The sequence below is a fragment of the Babylonia areolata genome, chromosome 11 (assembly GCF_041734735.1).
Source record: "Babylonia areolata isolate BAREFJ2019XMU chromosome 11, ASM4173473v1, whole genome shotgun sequence".
Lineage (NCBI taxonomy): Eukaryota > Metazoa > Mollusca > Gastropoda > Neogastropoda > Buccinidae > Babylonia > Babylonia areolata.
This window is the reverse complement of record NC_134886.1, coordinates 16,843,063-16,865,761: the sequence shown is the minus strand read 5'-3', so window position 1 is coordinate 16,865,761 and position 22,699 is coordinate 16,843,063. Positions and strand designations below refer to the sequence as shown.

General features: G+C 42.7%; 1 protein-coding gene across 2 annotated transcripts in view; it reads left to right on the top strand.

Annotated features, from left to right (window-relative positions):
- Positions 1–6,635: 6,635 nt before the first annotated feature.
- The window catches only part of LOC143287582 (phosphoinositide 3-kinase regulatory subunit 4-like), a 57,650-nt gene continuing 41,586 nt past the window's right edge, over positions 6,636–22,699 (top strand). For both annotated transcript variants that reach the window (XR_013055979.1, XM_076595691.1), the window contains exons 1-11: positions 6,636–6,764; positions 9,441–9,576; positions 10,448–10,572; positions 11,175–11,230; positions 13,046–13,195; positions 13,701–13,802; positions 16,203–16,372; positions 18,441–18,570; positions 19,542–19,711; positions 21,140–21,260; positions 21,980–22,075. Coding sequence is in view for 1 of the 2 variants with exons in the window: in XM_076595691.1 (XP_076451806.1) it covers positions 9,485–9,576; positions 10,448–10,572; positions 11,175–11,230; positions 13,046–13,195; positions 13,701–13,802; positions 16,203–16,372; positions 18,441–18,570; positions 19,542–19,711; positions 21,140–21,260; positions 21,980–22,075 (1,212 nt within the window). In the remaining variant the exon portion in view is untranslated. The remainder of the gene's footprint in view (positions 6,765–9,440; positions 9,577–10,447; positions 10,573–11,174; positions 11,231–13,045; positions 13,196–13,700; positions 13,803–16,202; positions 16,373–18,440; positions 18,571–19,541; positions 19,712–21,139; positions 21,261–21,979; positions 22,076–22,699) is intronic.

The following is a 22,699-nucleotide window of genomic DNA, read 5'->3' as shown; positions in this document are numbered from 1 at the left end:
ACACACACACATACAGTGGCACACGCACGTACACACACACACACACACACACACACACACACACACACACACACTGACACGGAAAACCACATAATGTTTTTGATATTATCTATATGCGGATGATATGGAACAATACACAACAAAGATCAAATTCAATCAGTATAAGCATTGTGTGTAGGCCAGAATCGCAGCAGAGCAGCAACAAAATTCACAGACAGCACAAAACAGAACCTCCAATAAAGGCTGAACGGCTGTAGTGTTGCTGGGAAAAGAATCAAAATACAGAAAGGGTCAGAATGCACTACCCTTCACTTCGCCGTGTTCCAAGCCAGACATTGAAACTAAGAAGAAAAAAATATTCATGTGTGTGTTTATTATCTGATTCATGTGTGTGTTTATTATCTGTTCCAAGCAGTTACATTATATAAATAAAATATATAAATATATATAAAATTATATATATAATATAGATAGATAGATAGATAGATAGTTCACAATCTCTTCGTGTCCTGGGCTCCGCTCCTTACAGAAAGCACTGAGGTAAATACCGAGACCGGTAAAATATAGAAATATCAACAACAGTGGGCTCTGCATGTCTTTAAAATTTGTATTCTAAAAGAAAAACAAAAACAAAAAACCCCAGTAAATTTTCACTGTAAGAACAGCTTCTCCAGGCAAGAATACCCTATATATATATATATGTGTGTGTGTGTGTGTGTGTGTGTGTGTGTGTGTGTATGATAGTCGTGTCCGACTATGACCACAACAGCAAAGGGTTTTAGGACAGCCTCGACGTTTGGATGGTTCCCAAGGGCAACTAGTCCCCATGCAAGGCTTTCAGCACTCTTGCCTCCTAATGTCAGAGTTAAAGTCCTTTACAGAAGACTAAACTGTATAAATGACTTCCCATTGCAGTGGAGAAACAATTGATCATACAGCTCTCACTTTGCTGCTGGCCCAACTATAAGCTTGTGTCTATTTGTATGATATATCATTAATTTAACTGCTTAAAATAAGCCTAAAGTCCGTGTTGGCTAGCCATATGTGTATACCTTTTTAACTCGGAAAGACTGAAATGATATGATTATATCTCGTTTTGGGTTGGTCTTGTGTGAATTGGTCGGCCCAATGATATGAGACACAATTTAAACTATCTGCTGTGGGGAGACGGGCATCAGGACTGCAAAAAGAGTATCATGTCTACTGTTGTGCAGGTCGGGTGTACATCAGTCTGTCGGCCCGATATGAGACACGTATATCATCATACAGCCACTCGAAATCAATCACCACATCTCATGTTCCAAACACACTTCCAAATCATACAAAAGTCAGTAACACAGCACCTCCATATATTCGGCGACAGTAACCTTATCGGCAATGATAACAACTGGTTTGAATGTTTCAATTCAGTGTTTTTGGTGACTGAACTGATCACCGTGGTATCTTCGTAACATATGATAACTGATTTGACCAAACCACACTAAAAATATAATCTATAATGAAATATTATATACCTATACTGATGTTCAAATATGAATGGGCGAACACGACTGAACGACGGCTCATCACTTATTTCAGTTACTATACTGCTAAACCATATTGATCAGTACCACACCATGTGTACAATCACTCTTCTCGCCCCAAACACTTTATATGTTTATTTGTTTATTCAGTTATCATTATTATTGTCATTCTTCTTCTTTTTTTTTTATTTTTTTATTTATTTATTTTATTTTTTAGAATTACGTACGCTCTCTCTGGATAACCCACTCACACTCTCTCTCTTTTCCTCTTCTGACACCACCGGGCATCCACTCCACCACTGAGTGTGGAGTGAAGGCCTAGAGGTAAACGCGCTGGTTCGAATCACGGCTCAGTCGCCGATATTTTCTCCCCTCTGACCTTGAGTGGTGGTCTGGACCGGCGCTAGTCATTCGGCCGGCCGGATGAGACGATAAGCCGAGGTCCCGTGTGCAGCATGCACTTAGAGCACGTAAAAGAACCCACGGCAACAAACGGGTTGTTCCTGGCAAAATTCTATAGAAAAATCCACTTCCATAGGAAAAACAAATTAAACTGCACGCGCGAGGAAAAGAAATACAAAACTGAAGTGGGTGGCGCTGCAGTGTAGCGACGCGCTCACCCTGGGGAGAGCAGCCCCAATTTCACACAGAGAAATCTGTTGTGATAAAAAGAAATACAAATACGAATACATACAGGCATCATTCACTCGGTGTAAACCCACTTTTCCACTTGAAAGTCTACTTTTATTTTTCGTGGTGGAGAGCTTCCACTGTATTCCGGTAAATTGAAACTCCACCGTCGTTGTTTTAGGAAAAATAAACACACAAAAACCACAAAAAGACAACAAGAACAAAAAAACAAAAACAATAAGAACCCCCCCCCCCCCCTCAAAAAAAAAAAAAAAAAAAAAAAGATAAAAAGGATAAAAGAAATGATTTATGAAATAGGCATGTTCAAATAAAAATAGACGAATCAGACTTCTTCTTCTTCTTCCATGTACACCCACGGTCAACATTTTGACCATTATTTGCGTTTTAGGGAGTGCGCAGGGGGGGGGGGGGGGGGGGGGGGGGGGGCAATGGGGGGGGGAGCTGGGGGGGGGTCTAGTGTAGGCCTAACACCTTTGAAGAAAAGGTGTCAAGGCTGGGGGACAGGACGGCGCCTGCTGGCAGGCTGTTTCAGTCCCTGACTGTACGGGGGGAAAAAAGCCATGTTGCGGTGTTCATTCTTGGCAGGGATCCACTTTAGCTGTTTGCTGTGACTTCTTCTGGAGCGGGTCACAGCGGGGGTCAGTTGGTTGCAGCGTACGCACACCAGTTCATTGATGATTTTATACATCACGTTGAGGCGAGCTGTGCATCGGCGTTGTTCCAGGGGGTCCAATCCAACTCATGCAGCATCTGATCTACACTGGCAGTATTTCTGTGGCGGTTGAGAACAAAGCGGGCTGCGTGTTGTTGGACTTTCTCCAAAGTGTCACAGTCATTTTTTTCGTGGGGGTCCCAGACGCAGGCTGAGTATTCCAGCATAGGGCGGATCAGAGCTTTATATGCCATTTGTTTGATGCGCTTGGAGCCGAGTTTTAGGTTTCGCCGGAGAAAACCCATTGTTCGGTTTGCCTTATTGGTAATGCTGGTCCCATCGCCCATCACTCTGAATTGTGACCCCAAGGTACTTGGTGGAGGAGACATTATCCAGCTGTTGGCCATGGAGTGTGTAGACCACTTCTGGCGTCGGCTTCCGGCTTCGTTGTACAGTCAGGACGCTGCACTTGTTAGGGTGAAACTCCATGTCCCACTGTGTCTCCCACTCACTCAGGGCATCAAGGTCCTCCTGCAGTTTCTTGTAGTCGGTATTTGACTTGATGGGGCGGTCAGTGGCAGTGTCATCTGCAAAGAGTCTGGCGTTGGATGAGACGTGGCTTAGTAGGTCGTTTATGTAGGCCAGGAACAGGCAGAGGCCCAGGACTGAGCCCTGGGGAACCCCAAACTTCACCTGGACAAACTCGGACCTGCTCCCCTCCACGACCACGGCCTGCCTCCTGTCTCGTAGGAAGCTGGAGATCCATCGATTTGCGTCCCCCCTAACACCATAGTGGTCAAGTTTATGGATCAGTAGGCTGTGATTCACCTTGTCAAAGGCTTTGGCGAAATCCAGCACTACAATGTCAGACGGTATGCCTTTGTCCAGGTTTGATGTTAGCTGGTCTGACAGCTCAAGCAGTTGTGTCTCGCAGGAATGTTTCTTGCGGAAGCCATGTTGGTGTGGAGTCAAGATGTTTGAGGACTCTAGATGCTCCATCACGTTGCTAACAATCACGTGCTCTAGAATCTTGCACGCGACGCATGTAAGGGAGACTGGTCGGTAGTTACTTGGTTTGTAGTGCTCTCCCTTCTTATACACCGGTGTGACATGTGCAGTGCGCCAATCATCAGGGACACAGCCAGTGGATAATGAACGCTGGAGGATGCACGTGAGGATAGGAGTCACCTCACTGGCCAGTGTCTTCAGTATACGTGGGGAGATGTTGTCTGGGCCTGCTGCTTTCGCCGGGTTCAGGTTCGCCAGCAGCTTCTCAACTCCTGGTGGTGTGATACTGAAGTCTGGCATAGTGGGGAAGTCCTCTCGAACTGCCCGGCATGCTACATTTTTCATGGACTTCTGTCGGATTGTAGTCTTTGCCTTTCGCTGAATGCTGTGAAGAACTGGTTGTTTAGGACCTCCGCCTTGGCCTTCGAGTCCGTGACGAGGCGGCCTTGGACCTTCAGAGGGCGGGGGAGGGGGGGTGGGGGGTGGAGGGGGGGGGACACCTGACTGCGATGTACGCTGATGTTTGATGTAATATCCAGAACCGCTTCGTGCATGGTGTTTTGTCCTGCTCTTCCTCATGTAGGGTGAACAATCGGTTGACGTAATCCCAGTAAGCTCGTCTCATTTTCTGTTGCGCCTCTCTTCTCAGTCGCCATACTTCTGTCTTTAGCTCCTCAGTTCCATGCTTTTTCATTTCCCGGTAAGCTCTGTCCCTTTTCCGTAGGAGGCATCTCACTTCTGTGGTGATCCATGGGTAGGAGTCAGTTTTCTTGGGAGTCTTATGGGGAATGTTGCGTGTGATACTGCTCTGGATGGTGGTCTTGAATTTTGACCACAAATCTTCTGCGGAGGTCGAGTCATTCGAGGCCATTGCGTCTATCTCATTCTGTAGCTCCACTATCCTCTTTCTTCATGCTGGACCATTCCGCTTTGTTGTACAGGGGGATGGGGCATGACCTACAGTTGGATAGGGAGACCTTGGTGTTGTACTCCACATACACAATCTCAGGGCAGTTTGTCATGACGAGGTCAAGGGTGTTTTCTAACCTGGTGGGTTCGAGGACGACTTGGTCGAGACCAGCGTCATGGAGCAAGTTTAGGAACTTGCGATGTAGTTCAGGATAGGAGCATGATGGCTTGAGGGTCAAAGTGGACCAATCCCATCCGGGAAAGTTCAGGTCTCCTGCTACGAGCAGCTGTACGTCGTTCATAGCGGCAGCCCTTCTGACAGATGACTCGAATTGGGTGAGGCTTTCTTTATCGCCCGTTTTCCGTCTATAGTAGGCGCAGTTTCAGTTTCAGTTTCAGTAGCTCAAGAAGGCGTCACTGCGTTCGGACAAATCCATATACGCTACACCACATCTGCCAAGCAGATGCCTGACCAGCAGCGTGAGGCCTTAAGAAAAAAAATAATAAGGGATGAGTAAATAATAGCTAAATACATAAAAAAAATAACTACTACCACTACTAATAAAATGTATAAGGCGTAAAAACTTGATGAAGTCAACTATAAGCGTACATAAATAAATAAATAATAATTCTAATATAAAAAAGGTAGTAGTAATAGTAGTAGTAGTCATGATAATAATAAATAAATAAATAAATAAATAAAAGAGACAACAATGATGATAAATAAGCAAATAAATGTAAAACATGGAGACACACATTCACACATACACCCACATATGCATAACAGATATGCACCAAACATGCAGTTTCACAGATATGAAAGTATAGTCAAATACACATAAACGTACATGAGCCCCAACACATACACACACACACACACACACACACACACACACACACACATTACCCTGCACCTCCTCTACCCCCCTCCTCCACACAGTCATTTCTAGGCTTCGTATCGCAGCTTCCACGGCACACACACACACACACACACACACACACACACACACACACACACACACACACACACACATAAACAGATGCACACTTACTTGTACAAGCAAACACACACGCCCATATCCCGACCCCCAACCCAACACACATCATGAGTATATATATATACACACCCGCACGTTCCAATATTCCGTTGCTCCCACAGTGTAGGTATGCATACACACACATACCTCATCCTCTACCCCCCCCTCCCTCTCCCCCCCCCTCCCCCGCAACCCCCACCCCCTCTCTCTCTCTCACACACACACACACACATACGCACGTGCACATAACTCTCCTGACACTTGTGTACACTCACACCCTCGCGCATACACAAACGCACTCAAACACACAGACCCACACATACACACAAACACACACATACACACAGAGGCTGCCACTGATTGGCCGCAAGAGGGATGGGAAAAGATCTCTGATGCCAAGAACGTGGCGTCTAGTGTGTTGCTCAGTCTATTGTATTTGGAAAAGCCCGCAGTAGGCGCCGGCAGACATATAGGTGTCTTCTGTTCCTTGTGGCGATCTTTACCCATAGGATTTCACACTCAGTGTCAAATTCAGTTACCAGTGTGCTCTGGATATCCTCCTTCACTGCCAGAAGGACACCACCGCCATCCTGATTCCTCAGTCCTTACGGTACACATTTAAATGAACGGTACATCATTTAAATTATCACTACTACTATTTGAAAAAAAAAAGAACAACAACCCATTATTGTCGCCTCAACATGTTTATTATTATTATTATTATTACTATGATGATGATTATCATTATTATCATTCTTCTTCTTCTTCTTCATTATTTTTGTGTCATCCTTCGTGGAGAGCTTGCACTACATCCCGGTAAAAAGATATACTTTCGTCATACACTGTACCATCTGAGAATATCTTCCGGTCTGGTTTGTTTTGCTGCTGCGAGAACTAAAGACACCAAAAATATCACCTGATACAATTGCTGAATTTTATTTTGTACAAATTGTAGTTATTCATCTCAGTCTCAGTTGGGAACGGGTGAGTGACGGTTCATATCTCGTTTGCAAATTAATGAATCAGTCCTTTCCACATTGAAACATCAAGTTTTTGCTGGCGGTTGCCATTTGGTTCTGGTCAGGGGGGAGTGGGTCCGTGATACAGTCGAGTCCATGGAGTTTGCTCCATGTTACGAATACGATTGCTGGTTTTACGTTTTTGTCTGGGTATCAGCCAGTTACTAAGAGTACTTGAGGAATGCGTAATTTAGCAATGACATTGAAGTAACTTGACTTTGAGTATGACATGACAAAAGGCGTATCGTGTGTCATTTATCGTGTCATAGAATGTCCTTTTTAAAAATTTTTATTTTATTTTTTTAGCGTCTCATGGTTTGTGGGATCAAAAACAAAAAAAGCAAGATAATGGCACGTTAGTTTAGTGACTGGATATGCATCAAGATTGAGTAAAATAACGAACAAAATAAGAGTCAAAATCCACTGAAAATGAGGTACAAACTACATCTACTAGTACTAATGGTAATATCGTTTCATACATGTATGCACAAAAATTGCTGGTAGAATTGGTTCTTGAATTTAGGATGCTAAAATAGGATGCTTTGTTTTGGACAGTCTCGGCTGTAGTAGTAGGTATGATGTCTCCAGCAGAATCATCACCTATAGTTTTATGAATTTTTATATTTATCTGCTGTCATTGTTGCTGTCAGTGTGTGTACAGCCACCAGAACAACTGTTAATGACAACTGGATAAATATGATGCTGACTGTCCTAAAAGTAAAACCCTCAAGAGAGTGGGGATGTAACTTGGGCAAGACACTCCACTGAAATAAATTCTAGCCCAGAATGTCAGAACAGAGGCATGTTTCTTAATCACAAGCATGCTTGCATCCTAGTGGCAAGAGAGCAAGGGTGAGGAGTATGTGCGCAATGAAATGAATGCTATGCAGGAAGTAGATTTTACCCTTACCTTGTGGCATAGTTGCTCTGAAGGCTACCTAGCCTTGACCAACAAGAACCAAGCCACTCTTGCCGTGAGGTGGAAATAAAAACAAAAAATGCACAGGTCTTCTGAGTGTGTCCGGAGATTAGAAAAGAGAGATAAACCACTCGTGGCAGGCCCCTTCTTACTGTCTATAACAGTGCTGAAGCCGTTTTTGGGCACACACGCAGTGCGGAAGGGTGGGGGTAAATCACCCTCTCCTTCCCCACCTGAAGGAAACTGGTCGGTTCTGACGGTTCAGCTGCAGTAAAGCGAAAGTTAAGTTATGCCTGGAATTTCCCACGTGTAGTAAGATTCGCTGTATACAATGAAAACCGATTCATTTTTGCTTTGGTTTTTAGCACGTTTGCATCTGCTTGAATGTAGATAATATAAAAAGAAAATAAAGCAGCTCCCCCCCCCACCAACTCCCCCCCCCCCCCCCCCCAGCGCAATGTTGCACATGAGAGAGACAGTTATAAATTATTGAACTGCGTTTTCGTGACGCTACTTTTTCTTCACACTTTCTGGTTTACATCATCATTTCTTAAAAAAAAAAAAAAAAAATATCAAAACATAAAACACATATTCAGCTCTGTCTCTCTTCTAACATCTGTCTATACATACATACATGAATACATACATACATAATTTCATATAGATCTATCAGTATGTAAATCTAAATCTATCTATATGTACATAATCATATATATAATTCATATATATACGAACGCTTCATGTTGCCCGAGCAGACCGTTGTATTGTGCTCTATCTCTCTCTCTAAGTCTCTGTCTCTGTCTCTGTCTCTCTCTCTCTCTCTCTCTCTCTCGGGAGTTTTACATGGCTGTTAAAAGCATCTACGATTCTGTACTTGTATGTGTTCGTGACAAAGGTATTTATTCAGACTTTTTTCAGTGTCCAAGAGGGGTTAAACAAGGTTGTATGCTAAGCTCACAGCTGTTTTCCTTTTTCATCGGTGAATTGGCATTGGAGTTACCAAAGAAGGGGAGACATGGAATACAAATGATACCTGGTGCAACAGATTTGCTCTTAATGCTATTTTCTGATGATGTTCTCTTGTCTGACACACCCATAGGGTTACAAAATCAATTAAATGCCCTTAAACAAGAAACAGACAGACTACAACAAACAGTGAATCTCGATAAGACCAATATTATAGTTTTCCGCAATGGAGGTCATCTTTCGACTGGTGAAAAATGGTGCTGTGGTGATAGGGAAATAAAAGTAACCAATACATATAAATATTTAGGAATGTTATTCACAACAAAATTGAGTTTGACATCTGCGTGGGATGAAGCAAACAGCAAAGGGAACAAAGGTGTAATCCAAATTATAAAATCACTCAGGAGACTGCGTTCGACTGACGCTTTCCTTTAGTTTGGGCGGGGCAAAGGCAGCTCATGAATAATGAATGCGTGTCGTGGCGCAGGCTGCCCGGCTTCAGCAATTTCTGCAAGTGGTTTATCTCTCTTTTCTAATCTCCGGTGTGTCTCACAAGAACCTTGCCTGACTAGCATGTTGCCTCCTCTGTTGTCCTGGTGGTCTTCGTTGGACATGACTATCATCCAACCATCCATCTGTCTATCTCTGTACCTGTCTGTCTGTCTGTCTGTCTATAGATCTGTCTATCTATCTATATATCTATCTATCATATATATATATATTTTATGTCACTCTATATGCTACTTATTTGTGCAGTTCAGATTGAGTTTGTCATGGTCGATCAGCAGTAGTTGGTAACCATGGGAAACCAGTTGACAGGTGTCGCCCCCTCTCAGATTTATCCTGTGGAACATTACCTGGCTGACAACACTGAGTATGAATATGAGAGCAGGTGAGATATTTTATATGACTTATTTAAAAGAGCAAATTATGTGTGGCAGGTTTGATTTTGAAGCTCTCAGAAATGGAAGATTTAATTTGCTGCAGCTTAAGTAATTTTGGATTTCCAATAAATGAATTTAGATACATTGGATCAAACTCAAAGTATCAGTTTTTTTGTGCAAGTGGGTGAGACAGAAATCTGCGTGACATTTACTTTTTACTTTTTACACACATACTGACTTAGTCACTGATAGTGACAGCTGACATGCACAAGAGTGATGTACACTATTGCTTTGTCAGTCTGATGGTTATCATGCACACACTCACATGCAGACACACAGACATGCAAACACAAACATGCACACACACATACATACAAACACACACACACACACACACACAATCCACACATTTTTTGCAGTCAGTCTCCTTTCTTCGTTTCATTGATTACTTTTTTGGATCACCCCCACCCCCCATTTTTATTTGCTATGTAGTATGTACATTGAATGTAACTGGATTACCTTTATTTATAGTCAGTTATAGCATTCTGCTGATGATTATTATTTCATTGGCTGCTGAGGTGGCAGGCACCTTGTGTATTGGTAATTGTTGTGTTTGTCACTGAGGTAGTGTTTTTGCTTTTCTGTTTGAAAACTATGTGTCTCTTATATAGTTATTACAGGGTGACACCTTACAAAGAACATAATGACACTTCTTGCTCTGCCAAGTTCTGCTTCCACTATCTGTGACTAAGGTAGCATGTTGGAATTCGGTTTTAAAACTGTGCATCTTTCTTTACTATTGAATATATTTATACTCATAGTGATACTAGTGTGACACCATATAGTGCACATTTCTTCAAGATTCTGATTCTTTTTCAGTCTTGGCAGCACTCGTTTTTTCAAAGTTGCCCGTGCCAAGTGCAAGGAGGGTCTTGCTGTGGTTAAAGTATTTGTCATTCACGATCCCTCTCTGCCTTTGGAGAGGCACCGACAACGATTAGAGGGTAAGGGGTGTGTGTGTGTGAATGTGTGCGTGTGTGTGTGAGAGAGTGCGTGTGTGTGTGTGTGTGTGTGTTTCACTTAAGTCTGTGTCACTATATTTGTGTGTGTGGGGAGGTGGGGGGGGGGACATTTTTTTCTTTTGAATAGTTTATGCTTGCATGCATGGATATAAATATAAATGAATAATGACTAATGTCTTATGCATGTATACTTCATTAGTAAGTGGTTTTAGGGATATCTATCTGCAGATTTGATAATATCACTAATACTATTTATGATTATTAGTATTTCTGCACGATTGTTTTTCTTCTTCTTCTTTTTTTTTTTTTTTTTTTTGGTTTTGTTTGTCAGAATAGAATGAGGAAATATTTCCTTGTTCTTCCACTTTGATTTGTTTGTGATTGGTTTATGATTGCCAGATTTCTTCTCTTAGTCTTATGCTGTTCAAATGGATGTTGTGGTTAATGGACCAGGAAGTAAAGGTCGACACAATTCGGAACACTCTTTGTGTTGTATTAATGCTGTTATGATATAATTTTGTTTTTGACTGGAACTAAACCAGTGCATTGTGATGTATCGTTTGGTACCCATCTCTGTGTTTCAGAAATTGCTGTACGATTGAAAACAGCTTCAAACTGTTTACCTTTCCAAAAGTCGGTGGTAAGTTGCTTTTTTTTTTTTTGAGGGGGCGGGGTGGTGGTGGATGGAGGTGGGCAGAGGAGTTAGGGGGGGGGGGGGGGGGGTTCTTTTTCCCTCCTTTCTTCATAACAGTAAAATCCTTTATTTCTTAGTTGTTTGTTTGCTATTTCCCCATTAAGTATTTTATTTCTAATTTTGTAGTTTTGTTGTTTACAGGCAGGTTTTGTTTTGTTTACAGATGATGGTATCTTTCTGTTTTTCAATATTATCGTCAACAAAGTGGAAATAAAAAGAAGAAGAATATAATAGAAAAAAAAGAAAAAGAAAAAAAAAGTGGAAAATATATCATAACACTCAGTACATCCTCCAAGTGTTTTCTTATTTATTTTTACTTTCACTTGCCCACAAAAAAGATAAGTCTTTTTCTCTCTCTATCTGCATAAGAAACTGAGTATTTTATCATTTATGTACTAGTATTTATAAGGCAATGCCATGGCGGAGTTGGCAAGGCACTGGACTTTTGGTTTCCTTGTTCGTGGTGATGTGTGCATGGGAAAAGCACTTTGATTGTCCTCGCTCGACCCAGGTGTGAAGGGGTACCTGACTTTGTTTTTGGGGAAAATTAAAACATCAGAAAGAAAGGATTGGGTCCGGCGCCTTCCTGTGCTGAGCCCCAGACACAGTGGGTATTAATTCACTGTCCCAGTGGTTGCAAAAGGTTGTGGGACATTTAACTTTTATATGTGTACAATAGGAGAGAGAGAGAGAGATATGATATGGATACTTTATATATAGTGCTGATCCTCAGTCAGAGACCAGGCTCTAAGCACTTTACAAACTTGAGGTCATTTGCACAACAGGCTGACTACCTGAGTAGAGCCGATTGACGGCTGCCATTGTGTGCTCATCATTCATTTCCTGTGTCATTCAATCAGATTTTCAGGCAGTCACGCAAAACACTCAGACAGACATGTACTATATTACGTGTATGACCGTTTTGTTTATTTACCCTGCCGTATAGGCAGCCATACTCAATTTTTGGGGGGGTGTATGCTGGATATGTTCCTTGTTTCCATAACCCACCAAATGCTGACATGGACTTCAGGATATTTAACGTGTGTATTTGATCTTCTGTGTGAGTTCACACGGAGGGGGTTCAGGCTCTAGCAGGTCTGCACACATGTTGACCTGGGAGATCGGAAAAATCTCCACCCTTTACCCACTGGGTGCTGTTACCAGGATAGAATAGAATAGAATATGTCTTTATTACCAGGTGTACAAGGGTCACAACGAATAGGGGGGGGGAGGGGGGGGATAGTATATAAAAAAAAGTAGAAACAAGAATAAAAAATTATACACAAACAAAAATACAGTAGAATTTAGGGTACATACATGTGCATATCAATACAAGAGCTTGTGCACACTCACACATGCACAGACACACACACATGTTTGAACAGAAGCCGCATATTACATGTGGATGGGGTTGATGACTAGATCTTCAGGTAAAAGGTTGTTGATTGCACTATTCTATTTAATCATACTGGATTTGTTCGAGAGGCAGGGCATTGACTGCTTTGGGGGAAAAGCTATTGGCAAAGCAATGAGCTTTCGTCCTTATACTTCTGTACCATCGACCAGAGGGCAGCATCTCAAAAATCCCAAAAGCTGGATTTGATTCATCCTGGCTGATTCGAACCCAGGACCCTCAGATTGAAAGTCCAATGCTTTAACCACTCAGCTATTGCTGAGAGAGAGAGAGAGGGATAGATAGATAAAGAGAGAGAGAATACTTTTGTACTTTGAGAAATTACGAAATGTTTATGTGTGTCCCAGCAACTGGAGCGGTCGGCCTTGCTGTTCCGACAGTATGTGAAGTACAGCCTGTATGACCGCATGAGCACGCGGCCCTTCCTAATCTCCATAGAGAAACGCTGGATTGCCTTCCAACTGCTCTGTGCCCTCAACCAGTGCCACAAACTGAAGGTCAGTGCATGTGTGTGTGTGTTTGTGTGTGAGTGTGTTTGTGTTGTGTGTGTGTGTGTGCGTTTGTGTGTGTGTGTGTGTTGGTGGTGGTGTGGTTCCAATTGTTTTGTCTTGTTTTCAGTTAGCAGTGTGTGTGTGTATGTGTGTGTGTTTTATATGTATGTTTGTGTTTGCACGTGTGTGTTTGTGTGTGTGTGTGTGTGTGTGTGTGTGTGTGTGTAAAAGGACTAAATCTGGTGGGTTTTTAAAAATTATTTTTGTTATAGTTTAATTAGTTACCAGGTGACCATCACAGAAAATCTTGCTATTCTGGGAGAGTACAAAGGATCGGGTTTGAAGTGAGTGAGTGTGTGCTTGTGTGTGTGTGTGTGTCTGTGTGTGTGCTTATGTGTGTATGTGTGTGTGTGTCACTGTGTGTATGTGTGTGTGTGTCACTGTGTGTACATGCTAATACAGGAAAGTGCAAGAAAACTATACACTGGTCATGTCTGGTTGCGGTGTCCAGGTGTGTCATGGGGACATCAAGTCCGAGAACGTGATGCTGACCAGCTGGAACTGGGTGCTGCTCACAGACTTTGCCAGCTTCAAGCCGGCCTTCCTGCCTGAGGTAAACCATCTGGGCCCTATTTGGTTCCCTGTGGACTGCCGGTGCTGAGACTACTGACTACAGATGAACCCGGGTGTGGCTGTGTATGGGGGATGAGGGGCGTGGGATTAACTCTCTCCGGACGAAGGAATGCATGAGCATTCCTACATAAAATGTATTCGGTTTCAGATGACAGAATGGAATAGCATTTTCAAGAAATAAAAATCCATCACGCGCTGTACACGTGATTTTGTGATTAGCCAAGCAGAGTGCGCTATTCTGGGTCACTCCACAATTGAATGGTATGATTGGTCAGCCTGCCATGTGTGGCCCGTCTCGCACACACGCTGTCAAAGTCACTGACCGGTCGTCTGCTTGCGTGCCAGCCTGTTAGCAAAGCGGGCTCTTCTCAAAATGTGAAGCGAACAAGGCAGCAACGGCAATGTTTTAGGGTTGCCGAAGTACTTGAAATGCTACAAACTGAAGGGTCGGACATTGAAGAGGTGGATGATGATGAAGAAGAAAGCGAATTTAATGCAGAAAGCGAGCATGGGTATGGTGATTCAGGGTGAAAAATTGGCAGTATTTTCTACATATGGCAAAACTGTAAAAATAAGATGAGAAATTTCCTTTTTATATATATATATATATATATATATATATATATATATATATTTTGGTGTCATATACTGTACCATGTCAAATATATATATATATGTAATAGCTCAACACGTAATAAACCAGTTCTGAAAGTTTCATTTTCTTACTCCGTATTTTGTATTTTTTGTAATTTTTTTTCCAAACCCTTACAAATGGGCCGTCTGTGTGGAAAAGCAAGGGAGAAAACTTGTTGTCCCGAGTGAGTTAATGTCACTGAAACGATGCAGAGGATGGGGCAGCAAAAAAAAAAAAAAAAAAAAGAGAGATAATGTGCCATCATTTTTTTTTTCTTATCTATTTATTTTTTTTCTGCCGTATCATCTTTACCATTTCAGTGGCATGACTCCCTTTCCGAGTCCACCATACACAGCCACTTCCGGTTTGTTTGTTTTTTCTGTTGAAATTCAAGCATTGGCAGTACACAGGGAACTAATGAGCTCTGCACTTTTCTGGTTTGCTTTTTTCTTTTATAGTGGGTGTGCACTGTGTGTGTGTGTGTGTGTGTTGTGTGTGTGTGACTTTTACCAGGTTCAAACCACATTGAAACATTTTCTGTTCTAGGTAAATGTTTACCTGGTTTGTTTGTGTTGGTGTTTTTTTGTGTGTGTCTTTTCCCATTTTCAAACCAGCATTTCTATCTGAGTAAAATTTTACCTGGATTGTTTGAGTGATTGTGTGTGTGTGTTTTGTGTGTGTGTGTGTGTGTGTGTGTGTGTGGATGTTTTTTTGTTTTGATTCGTTTTTTGTATACAGTTTGTTTTTCCTGTAGTTTGACTTGGTTGTTAGTGGGCCAAACCAGTGCTACTATTCCTACTTGTGTTTATGTTCATTTTATCTGAATAGATCTTTTTCCCTACATGCAAACATTCTGATTTATGCAGTTCAGTTAAAGGTGTTTTGTACACAACATGTTGCCCTATATCTGCAAGTTTGTGAAGGGAATTTTTGCTGAACATTTCCACCAGTCCTGCGTTGCTGATTATATTTCTGTTCCAAGCAGTTTTTGTGAGGGGTGTTTCGACAGGATCATGTTTGAACCTTTTGTAATCATTGATTTTCTTTTGAAGTTCATGTACCATCTGACAGAAAATTTGTATATGAGAGTTTGTGATATACTCGGTAACACAGAGAAAGAGATCCCCTGCATTTTATGTGGTCTAGTTGAAAGCATATATAACTCTAAATAATGTTATTTAAGCATGATTGTAAACTACCAAGCATGACACACACACAAATGCACACTTACATGCACACACTCACACACAAACACACTATGATACATAACACTAAAATATACTACACACAGATGCCACACACACACACACACACACACACAAACTATACTACCTAACAGTTCAATACACTACACACAGACACCACACACACACACACGCACGCACTTACGCACGCGCATGCGCGCGCGCACACACAGTGACACACACAAACACACTATACTACCTAACAATACACTACACACGCATGTACGAAACGCACGAAACGCACGCACGCACAGACACTATACTACCTAACACTACAATACAGTACACACAGACACCACACACACATACACACACACACAGAGTGACACACACAAACACTCTATACTACCTAACACTACACACACACACACACACACACACACACACACACACACACACACTACACACGCACTACACTACACTTCGTATCACCACACAATGCACTGAAGAAATCCAGGCAGAGGTTCCCAGCATCTTGTAGAGTTAGCATTCCTGTTCACAGGACAACCCCTCCGACTTCTCCTACTTCTTCGACTCGTCCCGACGCCGCACGTGTTACATCGCTCCTGAGCGCTTCGTGGAGAGCTCAGTGCTCAACGCTGAAGGGGACCTCAACCTGACGGAGGAGAAGACAGGAGAACTGAACGCGAAAATGGATATCTTCTCTGTGGGGTAAGTGATTTTACATGATTGTATCAACCCAACCCTGAAATCGATAGCTTTTTCTAAGGGTTGTGTCAGTTAACATAAAAATTATAAATTTCTGCCCCAAATACTGCACCTGTACCTGTACATGTACCTGTTGTTGAGAGAACCCGAGGTAGAGGGCCCTTATGATTGCGGTTGCGCCATAATTTTAGCTCGATTTTCCAAACGAACTCAGTAAGTTTGTGACCTGTTGCAAGTCTTTGTCAGACACAAAACAGGAGTGTCAAAGAATCGATAGACACAGAAATATGAGCACAGGATCAGGAGTCAAGATGGCTGCCAGAAAAAGAGGAAGCTAGTCAGGGATACAGAGGGGAGGTAACCTACTTCCGGGAGGTTATCTGCTGTAGCTACTTTCGTTTTCTCCCCATAGGCTGGTAGTAGTTTGCACAGGACAGGAATCGGACTCCCTGCCGGAGTCTGCACTAGTGGGTCATGGTAAGTATGTTAGATAAATGTAATTTTAGGAAAAAAATTTCCTATATCATGTGCATTTGAGTGGGGTATTCTTTTCCCCCCTTGTTATTCTATTAAGAAATGCCAAATGCAGTTGAGGATTGCTTTTCGCATTTTTCTGTTTTCATTCACATCATTTAACATATCTATAATTATTGTATCTGAAATGCTTGTTTACACCACCCCTTCATGAGGGACCATGGCCTGTATTGAATAAAACACCTGTATCTGTGTCATTTAACATGTGGCATCTCAATCCTAAAATGGATATTGTCTCTTTGGGCATGTGATTTGTCATTTGTCAGCCCAGCACTAAAATGGATGTGTTCTCTGTGGGGTATGTAATAGTTCACTTCTCAATTTAACCCTTAAATGGATGCGGGGTATTTGATTCTACTTGTGTCAGCTGTGGGGTATGTGAATAAACGTTTTAACTCAACCCTAAAATGGGTATCTTCTCTGTGGGTATGTGATTTAGTATGTCAGCTCGGCCCTAAAATAGATATCTTCTCTGTGGGGTATGTGATTTAACATGTGTCAACTCAGCCCTAAAATGGATATCTTCTCTGTGGGGCATGTGATTTAACATGTCAGCTCGACCCTAAAATGGATATCTTCTCTGTGGGGTATGTGACTTAACATGTGGCAACTCAGCCCTATGATGATTATCTTCTCTGTGGGGTATGTGATTTAATGTATGGCAGCTCATCACTAAAATGGATATCTTTTCTGTGGGGTATGTGATTTAACGTGTGTCAACTCAACTCTAAAATGGATATCTTCTCTGTGGGGTATGTGATTTAACGTGTGTCAACTCAACTCTAAAATGGATATCTTCTCTTTGGGGTATGTGATTTAACGTGTGTCAACTCAACTCTAAAATGGATATCTTCTCTGTGGGGTATGTGATTTAACGTGTGTCAACTCAACCCTAAAATGGATATCTTCTCTTTTGGGTATGTGATTTAACGTGTGTCAACTCAACTCTAAAATGGATATCTTCTCTGTGGGGTATGTGATTTAACGTGTGTCAACTCAACTCTAAAATGGATATCTTCTCTGTGGGGTATGTGATTTAACGTGTGTCAACTCAACTCTAAAATGGATATCTTCTCTGTGGGGTATGTGATTTAACGTGTGTCATCTCATCCCTAAAATGGATATCTTCTCTTTGGGGTTTGTGATTTAACATGTCAGCTCAACCCTGAAATGGATATCTTCTCTGTATGGGGTATGTGATTTAACATGTGGCAGCTCATTCTTACAACCCTACATTAGAATAGTATCCTGAAAAGGAAGGGTGAACGATTTGTCCTTTCTTCTTTGATGATATGAAGGATATTTTCTCAGGATTTTGTATTATATTAAGGTGTGTGATGATGTGAATGATGTTATCACAGAATTGTGCGTTGTGCCCAGGTGTGTGCGATGATACGAATGATGTTTTCACAAAATTTTGTGTTGTGTCCAGGTATGTGCAATGATATGAAGGATGTTTTCACAGAATTGTGTGTTGTGTTCAGGTGTGTGCGATGATACGAATGATATTTTTCACAAAATTTTGTGTCGTGTCCAGGTGTGTGATCACAGAGCTGTTCACCGATGGCATTGCACCCTTCGACCTGTCTCAGTTGCTGTCCTACCGGAGAGGCGAATACAGCCCCTGGAAAGTCATCGACTCCATCCAAGGTCATGCGCATATCAAGGTCAGTTAACTGGGTCGTGGTGCTATTTATAGTTTTCTGATTTGATACATGCACACAGACACAGACAGACAGACAGACAGACACGCACGCACGCACGCACGCATCTTCTACCCAGCTGGCCGATGGTGTCTCTTTCTTTATCATTGTTACTTTCTAATTGTTATGTTGTTGTTTTTTGGGTTTTTTTTATATACTTAACTAATTCAGCTTTACTCGTATTGAAGTTTCCCACCAAAGAAAAGTCTGATCTGCGCTAGATGCTGGCTTTGTTTGTGTTAGCATCTCTGAATGTGTGTGCAAGAGCTGTCACAGCACAATGCGATGCAGTGCAATGCGTGTGCAAGAGCTGTCACAGCACAATGCAGTGCAATGCAATGTGTTTGCAGGAGCTGTCACAACACAATACAAATCAATGCAGTGTGTGTGCAGGAGCTGTCACAGCACAATGCAATGCAATGCAATGTGTCTGCAAGAGCTGTCACAATACAAAGCAATGTGTGTGCAGGAGCTGTCACAGCACAATGCAATGCAATGCAATGTGTGTGCAAGAGCTGTCACAATACAATGCGATGCAATGTGTGTGCAAGAGCTGTCACAATGCAATGCAATGTGTGTGCAAGAGCTGTCACAGCACAATACAATGCGATGCAATGTGTGTGCAAGAGCTGTCACAATGCAATGCAATGTGTGTGCAAGAGCTGTCACAACACAATGCGATGCGATGCAATGTGTGTGCGAGAGCTGTCACAATACAATGCAATGTGTGTGCAAGAGCTGTCACAGCACAATACAATGCGATGCAATGTGTGTGCAAGAGCTGTCACAATGCAATGCAATGTGTGTGCAAGAGCTGTCACAACACAATGCGATGCGATGCAATGTGTGTGCAAGAGCTGTCACAATACAATGCAATGTGTGTGCGAGAGCTGTCACAACACAATGCAATGCAATGCAATGCAATGTGTGTGCAGGAGCTGGTGTCACACATGCTGCAGAAGGACCCTGAGCACCGGCTGTCAGCAGAGGAGTACCTGGTGAAGCAGAGAGGGAAGGCGTTCCCTGACGTGTTTTACACCTCCATCAAGATGTACCAGCAGCAGTATGTCGACTCCATCTTCCCCCCGGACGATAAAGTCCTCCTGTGAGTGTTGCATTATTGTATTATTGTGTTACTGTATTGATTTACTCTTTTTTTTTTTCTTTTTTTTTTTTGTCATAGCAGGTTTCTCTGTGTGAAATTTGGGCTGCTCTCCTCAGGGAGAGCGTGTCGCTACACTGAGAGTGCCTCACCTCACCTCACCTCAGGCCCATAACTACAAAGTAGTTGTTGGGGGAAGCCTGAGGACCGCAGACGCAACCTCCCTTCTCCATCTGTCTCTGTCGACAGCCGCCGGCAGCAGCTCACGTGTGTGGAGTCCGGTCCATTGCTTGATGTTCTCATGCCAGTTCTTCCGCTGTCTTCCTCTTCTTCTCCCGCCCTCGATGGTGCCTTGCATGATTGTTTTGGACAAGCTGGTGTGTCGAGTGTTGTGTCCAAACCATATCAGCTTGCGTCTCTTCACAGTTGAAAGGAGAGGTTCCTGAGGTCCAGCAAGGTTCTCAATTCTGCTCCGTACATGTTCACTGAGAGTGCCACCCTTTCTTTTTTATTTTTATAATTTTTTTCCTGCCTGCAGTTGTTTTCTTCTTATTGAAGTGGATTTTTGTACAGAATTTTGCCAGGGACAACCCTTTTGTTGCCGTGGGTCCTTTTATGTGCGCTAAGTGCATGCTGCACACGGGACCTCAGTTTTTTTTCGTCTCATCTGAATGACTAGTGTCCAGACCAGCACTGAAGGTCTACTGGAAGAGGAGAAAATACTGGCGACTGTGCCGGGATTCGAACCAGTGCACTTGGATTCTGTCACTTCCTAGGCGGACGCATTACCTCCAGGCCATCACTCCACATTTGTTCAACGCACCGTCATGTGCCATGATTGATTTCCTACACAATCCTATGTATCGCAGCTCCCACATTGCACACACATACACACACACACACACACACACACACAAGCACGCACACACACAAATACACACAAATCAACGTGTTTTGTGATGTGTGTGTGTGTGTGTGTGCAGTCTGGCATGTGACTGAACATGTGTTGTTCAGTGATGTGTGTGTGTGTGCAGTCTGACGCATGCCTGAATGTGTTGTTTAGTGATGTGTAAGTGTACAGTCTGACGCATGACTGAATGTGTTGTTTAGTGATGTGTAAGGGTACAGTCTGACGCATGACTGAATGTGTTACTTAGTGATGTGTGTGTGTGTGTGCAGTTTGACGCATGCCTGAATGTGTTGTTTAGTGATGTGTAAGTGTACAGTCTGATGCATGACTGAATGTGTTGTTTAGTGATGTGTGTGTGTGTGCAGTCTGATGCATAGCTGAATGTGTGTTGTTTAATGATGTGTGTGTGTGTGCACTGCAGTCTGACGCATGACTGAATGTGTTGTGTAGCGATGTGTGTGTGTGTGTGTGCAGTCAGATGCGTGACTAAATGTGTTGTTCAGTGATGTGTATGCGCGCAGGCTGACGCGTGACTTGGACCAGCTGATGAAGAGCCTGCAGGTGAGGGAGGACAAGCCTGAAGCCAATGACAACGTGGTCCTGGTGGTCTCCCTGGTGGGCTCTGTCTGCAGAAACCTCAATGTGAGTGCTGCTGTGGGTTTGATTCCTCGCCCTGTGGGGTCTACTGGGCTGTAAGCCACAGTTTCAGTTTCTCAAGGAGGCATCAGTGCACGGACAAATCCATATATACGCTTCTCCGCATCTGCTATGCAGATGCCTGACCAGCAGCATAACCCAACGCGCTTAGTCAGGCCTTGAGTGCATGCATATATATTTGTGTACCAATCCGAACGGATTTCTTCTACAGAATTTTGCCAGAGGACAGTACTCTCGTTGCCATGGGTTCTTTTTCAGTGAGCCAAGTGCGTGCTGCACACCGGACCTCTGTTTATAGTCTCATCCGAACGACTAGATGCTTAATTCTATTTTCCAGTCAAACTCGGGAGAAAGGGCGAGAACTGGATTCGAACCCAGACCCTCATAGACTTTGTAGTGGCAGGGGAGCGTCTTATCTATTCTGCAATGACATAATAATGATGTATGATGATCGGTATAAGGGCAGGCCCGGCGCTTCCTTTTTTGAGGAAGCGTCTGCGTTTGTTCCAATGTACCTTTTATTTACCTGTGTGCTAGCTGAATCGGTTGTGAAAGCAGCACTGACTTGAATTTGTGTACCTTGTGTATGGAGAGAGTTACCACTCTTTACTATTTGTTTAATTAGATATATATATATATTTGTTTGATTTTATACATTTGTGTGTTTGATTGAACATACATACAATGTGCGTGTGTGTGCCCAGTTTGCTCATCACCGAGAGCTGGCTTTGGACCTGCTGTACAAGTTGTCCCGCTACCTGACGGTCGACCTCATCCTGAACCGCATTGTGCCCCTCATTGTGAGTCTTTCTCTCCCCTCTTTGACTCACCTGTGTCTGTAATTGATCACCTGGTTTCTGTTGTGTTGTCTCACCTCACCTGTGTTTGAACGAAATGTACCTGGTTTCTATTTTGTTGTCTCACCTCACCTGTGTTAGAACGAAATGTACCTGGTTTCTATTGTGTTGTCTCACCTTACCTGTGTTAGAACGAAATGTACCTGGTTTCTAATGTGTTGTCTCACATCACCTGTGTTTGAACGAAATGTACCTGGTTTCTGTTGTGTTGTATGTCTCACCTCACCTGTGTTTGAATGAAATGTACCTGGTTTCTGTTGTGTTGTATGTCTCACCTCACCTGTGTTTGAATGAAATGTACCTGGTTTCTGTTGTGTTGTCTCACCTCACATGTGTTTGAACGAAATGTACCTGGTTTCTAATGTGTTGTCTCACCTCACCTGTGTTTGAACGAAATGTACCTGGTTTCTAATGTGTTGTCTCACCTCACCTGTGTTTGAATGAAATGTACCTGGTTTCTATTGTGTTGTCTCACCTCACCTGTGTTTGAATGAAATGTACCTGGTTTCTATTGTGTTGTCTCACCTCACCTGTGTTTGAATGAAATGTACCTGGTTTCTAATGTGT